General features: G+C 35.7%; 1 protein-coding gene across 2 annotated transcripts in view; it reads right to left on the bottom strand.

The window, feature by feature from the left end:
* Window positions 1-339: 339 nt before the first annotated feature.
* The window catches only part of ABCB7 (ATP binding cassette subfamily B member 7), a 121918-nt gene continuing 111888 nt past the window's right edge, over window positions 340-10369 (bottom strand). For both annotated transcript variants that reach the window (XM_084788962.1, XM_084788963.1), the window contains exon 16: window positions 340-3609. In XM_084788962.1, coding sequence (XP_084645088.1) covers window positions 3394-3609 — 216 coding nt within the window. In that variant the 3' untranslated portion in view covers window positions 340-3393. The remainder of the gene's footprint in view (window positions 3610-10369) is intronic.

Genomic DNA, 10369 nt, shown 5'->3' with positions numbered 1-10369 from the left:
CTTCTGATTTTGCCAAGATTTTACCTTTTGTATAAAGCTTCAATGCCATATTCCCAGAGGGCTTAGTAATTACCTATATTTATTCCAAGTGTATAAGGGACAAAATGTGTTTCCTTAAGCATTGCAGAAAAGTGATTTCCATCAGAAACTCATTTCTAGGCACAAAGACATCATGTTTATTCAGCAATGATTCTCTGCATACGTTGCTATAAACAAGGGAATTGTGGTAATGTAAATCCTTGGCTGAGATGTTTTGTCTTAATCAACTCTATCCAGTGTTTCACTCAATGTTATGATTAACCATACCGTTTACATTCCAAATCAATCCACGCAGAGAAGGGAAAAGAAGGGATTTTTTTCTATAATTAAAAACAAACTGAAATTACAAACATATTTAAATACTTTTCACTGCTAATTCATAACAGAATATCCTGTAATCAAGTTACAAGATGAGAAAATTAGCAATATATACTGGCAAAAGTTGCTACTTGGCGATATCTTCAGCAAGTAGGAAGGATAGGAACAAAAATGGTAATGGAGAACAATGTGACCCAGAGACAAGGACTCATACAGTGTTTAAATGCCTGGCCTTTACAGCAAAACAAGTTTTCAAAACCAACCCTCCACACAAATTGCGATCTGTCAGCATAGAAGGGAGAGACAGAATATTTATCTTAAGGTATATGAAAGGTGCAAACCCCTGCAGAGGAGAAGCAAATGCACAGCTTGAGCTTGTCCCTGGTCAAATGTGAAGGGCTCCCTGATCACAAGTGACCCTGGCTTGAGCTGTTAGAAATTTCCAAATGAGCTCATCTGCACACTGAGACAGTTCTATGTTAAGGACGACCAGTAAGGCATCTGGCCTAGTTTTTATGATCCTAAATTACCTTGGTTTCAAGGTAATTTTTCTAAACTGGGATTTTCTTAGGATGAAAGTAAATTTGTTAATATTTTAAAATAAAGTGATTTAAGAAAAAAAATGAATCCCTATCATCTTTCTCTATTTTCAGAGCTCAAAATTTAAAACTACAGCTTAGTCCCAATACATTAAAAAAAAAAAAAAAACTGCTGCAACCCTGGTTTTTTAAAACATTTACACGCATTAGCCCTTTGCATAGTTATGTAATGTTGTGATGTAAAATTAGTCCATTATAATTAAATGCCCTTTTCTTGGCATTTCCATGACTGAATCATCCCAGGAAGCTCTTCTTTTGGCTTAATCTATTATTTCCCTCTATACAACCACCTAAAGATGACAGAGTGAGTTTTAAAAGAGTTATGACCACTGAACTAATTGTCTTTTTCAGATAATTTTTGTTAGCTGAAAAGATAGGTTAATGACTACAGTAGCCTAGGGACCATCTGAAATCACATGAAAAGAAAATAGTTTTAAAATCTTAGTGGGGAAATTATCCTTACCCTGAAATATTCCTACTCCTTGGAATAAATGTTCCCCATATCACAAAATAACTTGCTTTAAACACTGCTATGTGCACTTCAAGAAGAATTCTTACTAGTGATTATTACACACTGCTTGTCTGTGTAACTGAGTTCCGTCACCTCCATCAGCATCACTGAAAATGTAGGAATTAACAGAGTAGCATACTTTCTATGTGACTTTAAGCACGTCTCCTGTAATGTAACGGATTTATTCGAAGAATGTGCTCCCTGTCTCCTTGAGAACAACATTATCCCTATGTCTTGAAAGTAAGAAATACCAAGAAACCAAACCAAGCCTAGTTTTCAGTCCATGACATGTTGAAGTATTACCTTCAACTTTAAAACCAAGATCCTGCATAACTTACTTTGGTATCAAAGACTAACTAAAATACTGGCCTCAGATTATCAAACTATCTTAATATAACAGAAAGTATTTATTTACCAATACCAATAAAAAATATCAATTTCTCCCGTATTAAATTATCATTTAAAACACATTAAAATCATAATGTAATAAGCAATTTAGGGCCTTTCTTGAGAAATAAAACCACATATGATTACGTGGTCATTCATGAGATATATATATATGCGTTTCAAACTAAATGGGTACTATCAAACAAATTAAGTTCATATTTGAAACAAGAGAAGAATCTTTTCTTCCTCAATTTTAAAAGATGGGGTCTCCCTATATTGCCCAGCCTACATCCAAGTTCCCAACCTCAACCTCCTGCCACTGGGCTGCAGGGGCATACTACCATGCCTAGTTTAAGAGAACAACATTTTAAGTGAAGTGTGTATCTCATCTTAATAATTATTTCCAATAGGTAAAATGTTTTTCTATTTTTCTAAGTAAAATGACTATATTGCTTAGATCTCATTAAATTATGAATAAGTAAGAAGAAGCCTTATGATAAACATAGCAATTCTGATGTGTCCATATAGATTAAGATACCTGGTCATCTAAAGAGCAGATGTATATGTGAAATCCAACCGTTTTAAAAATAACTTTTAAGTGGACACTGGTTTATAGAAATGTGTGAGTATATACACAGATAGACACATGTGTGGATGTATAACACTCTATTTACTTATTTATTTGTATAATTTTGGATAGCAAAAGCAGTGCATGTAAGATGGAAATAGGAAAGGCCATTGACTCCCTAAGCTTTTGGGATCATTCCCCATACAGTAACTGTCAATGACACCAAGGTTTTTGAGATTTCAAAAAAAAAAAAAATTAACAAATTTTGGTCCAAAATAAAAATCTTGGGGTAGAAATAAAATTCTAATTACTAGAGAAGAGTCCCAGTGGTGGCTAAAGATAATATTCTATCCATCAATATGAGTTTTCCCCACAAAAGAACATAATAAAAACTCTAATTATAGATATCTAAAAGTAAAATGCCCACAGTATAAATATAGTTCGTTTTTGGTAAAGTCCAACTTTAAATGTATTTGTAAACTAATTCTCAGATTGAGAAGGAACTATAACTTGGAGGGAGAAAAGAGGAGAAAAAACTACATTCTTCTCTTTTTATTCCTGTTTAATTTTAAGGAAAAACAAAAAACAACATTCTTCCTATAACTTGTCAGCATAAAGGAGGCTTTAAAGATTACATAAATTCAGGAAGCACTCTAAGTCATCAGATTATCAGTATCAAACGGATGCCAGACTTCAAAACAGTTCTAGGGTAAAATCAAACAGTAACAAAATTATACTCTGAACACACTTGGGGTAATAACAAGAAAATAATTTGGGGATAATTACAGATGTCATGTTCAAAAGATGGTAAAAGACATAAAAATCAAACTCTCTTTTAAATATATCTTAATAGGATTAAAGGAATGGACATCTATGATTCATGTTTTTATGAACTGGTTTTGCATCAGTGCAAATGTATATTTCAAAACCAAACAAGACAACAAAAAGAAAGACAAAATGTCTTGTGCTCCTCAGCAGGAGCAATTTCCACAGCCTTTCACACTGTTGACAATTTCTTCTTGGAGCTTCTTCCTTTCCTCCTCTTTGGAGAGACTCTCTTTCTTTGCATCCCATCCAAGGCTATCATGATTCTGTACACGGCTGCTCTGTGTATGCCACATCTCTGAATAGATACTGCTAGAGTTAGCAAGCAGATCATAGTGGGTACCACGTTCAGCTACCTTCCCCTAAAAGGAAACACAAAGTAAATGTGGACCAAGGTCAGTTTACTAGCATAATATCTAAAGCTATCTGGTAATCTGTAAGGAAAGATTTGAAGGACCTGTATTCATTAAAATACCTCTTCCAATTCCTCATCTATAGCCCCTGTGGGAAAAGCTGAGTTAAGAACACTTCTTTACTACACAGTCCCAGTAAACAGAACTATGAGACTCTCAATACCATAACCACCACTTTATGTAAAGAAAACAAAGCTTTACTGTTTTCTTTTTCATTCTGAAAGGGAGAAAGGGAAGATTAAAATTCTAAAAAGGTGATATTTTCCGTAATCACCAAATATTCAAACCAAAAGCACTGTTATTTACACAGGGATCTAAAGGATTTAAAAACAGTATTGTGAAATTCATTTATTTTGAAATAAAATCTACTGAAATAAAGAGGACTTCATGAAAACAAAGTTTACTTCTTCCAGTAGCTCTTTTGCTAACAATGCCTATTAAACACAACATTTTATTAATTTGGCATGGATCCCGAACTTTGACCCACAATTAATTTATATCTGGATAGCTACTGCTAAACACATTGGAGACAAACGGAATTTGTCATTTCTATGGGCATTCCCATTGATGGTATTTTCCCAAATATACTCTTTCTGTAATATTAATGATGTTCGCCTGTACTAATGCCCAAGTACTGAATTTGCACATATATGGCGATATACACATATGTTTATATTGTTTCTTTATTTTTTACAAGACAGGGTTTCTCTGTGTAACAGCCCTGGTTGTCCTGGAATTTGCTCTGTAGACCAGGCTGGCCTCGAACTCAGAGATCAACCTGCCTCAGGTTCCCAAATGCTGAGACTAAAGGCGTGCGCCACCTGCACCGGCCTTTATATTGTTTCTTGATTTTTGGTATTATTTATCAGCATATTAAGGAAACTGGAGTCAGTACTGCAAGCATCCACACTTCCTGTGCTGCATCCTTCACTCTTCTAATAACACCTCTTGTATCACAAATTCTTGTTCTGTTTACTTTATTATGACTATGCAAGTATTTTGTGTTGTTTATGACTACAAATTTCCTGTTGAATCATGTAGACACTGGGATTTTATATAAACTTATAGAAATAAAAGATCTTACAGATTTTTCCTTCCAAGACTTAGTAACTACTTCATTTGCTTAGTTTCATTTCCATACTTACTTTGTCTCACTTTATATTCATATTCTCTCTCTCTCATATGTGTGTGTGTGTGTATAAACAGACATATGTATGTGCAATAAGGACACTTTACCTATATACATAAACACTATTTTTTTGTCAAATAATCTGAGGATGAGTTATAGATACCAATTGCACTATGCTCCTAAACATATTTTATTAATATGCTTTTTTCTTTTCCAGACAGTGTTCCTCTGTGTAATAGTCCTGGCTGTCCTGGAACTCTCTTTGTAGATCAAGCTAGCCTTGAACTCACAGAGATCTGCCTGCCTCTGCTTCCTGAGTGCTGGGATTAAAGGTGTGTGCCACCACATCCAGTTGCTAATATGCTAATATGTATCTCTTAAAATAAGGAATAATCTCACATGCCTGGTATGATATAATTTATATCATACCCAAGAAATTTAGCAATGACATAATACTACTGACATATACTTGATTTTCAACCTCCATCATCTATTACAATATTGCCCTGTATTGCTTTTTCCCATCTAGGATCTAAAGAAAATCAATACATTGAATTTAAATATTTTTAATTTTAAAAGAATTGAGTACAATGCAAAGGAGCTGCGGGCCATGCAGGAACAAGAATACTGTCTGCGTTCGCACACTGAATTTCTAACAGTGCTCTATGCTTGTCTCTGTGACACTGACATTTCTCAAATGTTCAGGTCTAAACGGTTTGTAGGTTTTTTGTTTTTTGTTTTTTTATAAAGACTGCCCTTTACTTTGGATTTATCTAGTTGTTCCTGATTATTAAATCCAGGCTAAACTTTTTTAAAATTAGAAATAGGCCCTGTGGGGTCAGAGATGGCTTAGCTGTTCCAAGTCTTTTCTCATCTTTTAGAGGACCAGAGCTTGGTTCCCAGTACCCACCTTAGGAAACTCATCAGATAATTCCTGCAATTCCTGCTGTAGGGCATCCAAGGCCTTCTTCTGGCCTCTTCTGGCACTGCACTCACATGCACAACCCCCACTCCCCACAGGGCCACACATACACACATAATTACAAATAAAAATAAATTTTAAAAAAGGATAATATGTCTTCAATGCATCATCACACACCAGGAGGTACAGGAATTAGTTTGTTCCATTACTGATATGAAATGTGATCACGTGCTTGAGGGTATTTAAAAAATGGCTCTAATTAACCATCAAATTGTATCTTTGTAAATAATAAGTAATCTATGAGCTTTACTTTCAAACGGATGGACTAATTTATTCCTCACTAGTTTTATCTGCCAGTGATGGCCTTTTCTAAAACAATTATTACAATGCTGGGTACAAAAATCTTATTTTCTAAATTTATCAGTTCTTCTACAGGCTGGCTGGTGGTATTCTTAAAGAAGAGCTTTCCTTTTCCCCTTGGCAGTTCTTGTTTTAAAAGTATCATCATGAATGCAGAAATTAGTTTTTTTATTCAGCGTGTTACAACTCATTAGTGCCATTATTCATTTTACTGCTCTAATTATCCTACATTTGGCCAGTGGGAGGTCATTCAAAGTGGTTCCTGTGTCCTTGTGCCATGTGTTCATTAGTTTCCCTGCCCCAGATCAGCTTTTATCGAAGGAGGTTTGGTTCCTTTTAGTGAGAAACAGTAATTTAGTGCCCAAGTCTGTGTGCTGGGAATGCTCATTACCTTTAGACTTTCATTGCTCCCAGGCTTTTCCAGTGGACAGAATTAGAATTTTTTTTTTGTATCAGGAATTTATATGGATGATTCTGTTAAAACATAACCTTGTGTGAGCCTTCCTTTCCTTTGATGATTTTTTTCCCTTGCATCTTTCTTCTCCCAAGTAAGATCTCAGTTCTAAGAGCAGTGCATTTATTCAGCATATACTGCTCAGTCTTACATACAAAATAATTTCAAAATGGGCACTTGCATAAAATCACCAACTATTCCCTTTGGACTATTTATCCTTATAGTACATTTTTGCTGGATATAATAAATATCCTGTGTTTTGTTTGGGGTTTTGTTTTTTGTTAACCTGACACAAGCTTGGGATAAGAAGGAACAACTGAGAGAATGTTTTCATAAGATCGGCTTATAGGAGCCAGGTGTGCTGGGTCACACTTTGAATCTTAGCACTTAGGAGGCAGAGGCAGGCGGATCTCTGCGAGTTCAAGGCTGACCTGGTCTACAGAGTGAGTCCAGGACAGCCAAGACTACACAAAAAAACAAAGCAAAAACAAACAAAGAAAAAAGATTGGCTTATAGGCAAGGCTGGAGGGCATGTACTTGACTGATCAATGTGGGAGGCCCCAGAGCACTATGGGTGGTGCCATCCCTGGGCAGTGGTCCTGGGGTGTATAAATAATTATGCAAGCTGAGAAAGCCAGTGGGAGCAAGAAAGTATTCCTCCATGGTCTCTGCATTCGGTCCTGCCTTAGCTTACCCCAATGACAGACCCTTTGTTGGTTTTGTTTTTGTTTTGTTTTTTTTGAGAAGGGTCCTTTGTTGGTTTTGTTAAGTGTTTTATCATAGCAACAGAGAAAGAAATGAGGCCATTTAACAAAAGACTATATAATTGGCGTAATGTGTTAAAAATTACATGGGTTGGCTGTATTATCAATGTGACAGTGTTGCTTCCTGTTAGTGTTCAATTTTTATGTTTTTGTATCCTAGATTTTTGTTTTTAGTTAGCATACAACAATGAGCGTCACTGTGACATGTTAACACATATATATCACTCTCTTCCACATCCCTCCCTTCCACTAGACCTCTACAGGCCACCAAATAGTAGCCTTCCTTCTGCTTTCATATCATGTTAATATGTTTTGTGTTATGCGTGCATGCATACATACATACATACATATGTGTATGAAACTTTGGATATATAAAATAACTCAAAAAGCAAAATAAATGTAAACATGTATATTCAGGAATATCTGGTTTGCTCAAGTCTTGTAAACCTTTTCTGTTCCATTCTTTAGATAGCCAACTGTTTTAGTTTCTATTTTATCCTTCTTGAGTTTCTCTTTAGAAAAATAAGCACATATATTTTTTCCTCCGTTCTTCTCTCAAAAGATGGTATACAACATATCTTTTATACTACACTTCTTTCATCTACTATTTCCTGGAAATCATGCCATATGTTTCCTTTCCTCCACTGAATAGCACTGCCATTTTAGAAATGCTTTGTTTTCCATGACTTTTAATGATATTGTATTTTTAAAATATTTTTTATAGCTCTTTGCATTGTCTACATAGTTTATTGACCACTTTTCATTCTGTCTGCTTTAGAAATCTTCTAACACCAAAGAATGGAACATTAAAAGGGTAACTGGAAGCTGTGTGCATGAGAACAGCCTTCTCAACTGGGATGCTTTGTGGTAGGATGATCATTTGGATACCTGGCTATCTTATGCAGCCCCAAACATTAATTTTCTTTCTTTCTTTCTTCCTTCCTTTCTTTTTTTCTTTTCTCCCCCCTCTCTCTTTCTCTCTCTCTCTTAAGATTACAGCGCTTTTAACCTCTGAACCATCTCTCCAGCCTGTTACTATTATTTCTGAGGAGCTCCTTTGGTTTCTCTCCTTTAAAAAAAAATTATTTATTATATGTATAGTGTTCTGTCTGCATGTAAGCCAGAGGGCACCCGATCTCATTATAGATGGTTGTGAGGCACCATGTGGTTGCTGGAAATTGAACTCAGGACCTTTGGAAGAGCAGACAGTGCTCTTAACTGCTGAGCCATCTCTCCAGCCCTACTTTGGTTTCTCTAGAGAATAATCCTTCCATTAACTACTGATGAAAGACAGTAACGGTGGACATAACATCTGTTTGCCAAACTTTTGCTAAGGGTGGCAGTGAGCAACCATCAGGCTATAAGGGGTAAGACAAAGCCCTGAAAGCTGTTTTAGCAGTAATAGAATTGAACTCATTACTGTTAACACAGGGTTTCACACATGCCACCACTAAGCTATATCCCAGGCCTTCTTTTACATTTTCATTTTGAAAAAGGTCTTACTAAGTTGCGTAGGCTCAGCCTTCCTAGTAGCTGGGATTACAGGCTTGTGTCAACATGCCTGGCTTCTATTTCCTATATATAAACATGAATTCTGCTTTTTTTTCAGCCCCATATTCACCATTCCTTTCCATAATACCCTGATGCCTCCAATTTCTGAGCCATTTCAGGTTTCTATAGTATGAATCAAGTAATTTTTTAAAATTGCTTTCTCTCTATTCTGGCAAATCATAATATTCAAATTTCTCAGTCCTTCTAATCTTCCTACTTAACATTTTCCCCACATTTGCTGATATTCTATGTCCACTGTTAATTCCTCTTCTAGTACCTTTGTTGATTTATAACTATACTCACTTTATTCCTTTATTTTCATTTTAGTTTGGATGGATGAGGGATAATTGTGTCTAATATTCTATGTTCAATCAGATGTCTCATAGATATGCAATCTTTACATATTATAAGCAAATTTTGACAGAATGCCTGAGGTGACAAATTACCAGTCAAAAATAAAATCACATAATTAAGCAGTTAAAGACCCAACCAAAAAAAAATACCAAGAAGGTTTGTGTGGATACAGATACTATTAATGTGTTAATGCATTAATTCTAATTCTAATTAAAAGCCCAAGGGGCAATGTTGTGATATAACTGCACAGACATATTAAGTACATTATTTGCTAAGAAATTTCAACATCTTCTATTACCAAGTAAAAGCCCCAAGAGCATGACTACATACAATTGGTAAGCTTAGTTAAAAAGGTCCTAAATATCAGATTTTATTTCAGGTTCTTATATATCAAAGATATAGTTAGGTTTAAGTTACCATTTAAGATATTCTGGTATAATCATATTGAGAAAAAATAGCTTGTCTAAAGATTGTAAATATTTATGATTAAACACGTTTAAAGCCACAGGCATGCAAACAAGCCCCTGACTGAGCAGAGAGCATAGACATCACAACACTGAATATTGTCTATATTTTAGTAGAATGAAAAAAGATCCTCTTGGGCTGGGAATATAGTTCAATGGTAGAACACTTGCTAGCATGTTTAAGGCTCTGAGTTCAATCACAAAAAAGTCCCTCTTTTTATTCCAACAATAAAAAGCACACAAATTGTTTCCTATCTCTTAACCCTCAGTACACAGGCTTCCAAAACAATAAAAAATTAAAGTATTGATTAGAGGACAAAGGAAAAGATGGAAGAGGCTCTGAATATGATATGAAAAACTGAACAGTGTTAGAAATAATCAATTACTAAGAGGTAGGGAAAGAGATCCTTCCAGAAAGGAGTAAAGGACAATAATTGAAACTTTAGGTGTGAGAAGCCTGGGAGAAAGAGGAAATGGAAGGATCCAGTGGGTCCTGGAAAACTACAGGCGAGTCTGGGCCCTGGGGCCCTCCGCAAACTGTGGCGACAGCCAAGGAAAAAATAGGCAGTAAAAACCTTGAACCCCTACCCGGACTAGCCGATGGACATTCTCCACTGTTGAGTGGAGAAGGAGATCTAACTTTCACACAAACTCTGGTGCCCCATATTTGAACATGTCCCTTGGACGGAGATGCCTGGTGGCACTCAGAGG

The sequence above is a fragment of the Acomys minous genome, assembly GCF_964271855.1.
Source record: "Acomys minous genome assembly, chromosome: 7".
Classification (NCBI taxonomy): domain Eukaryota; kingdom Metazoa; phylum Chordata; class Mammalia; order Rodentia; family Muridae; genus Acomys; species Acomys minous.
This window is presented reverse-complemented; position numbering and strand designations above follow the sequence as displayed.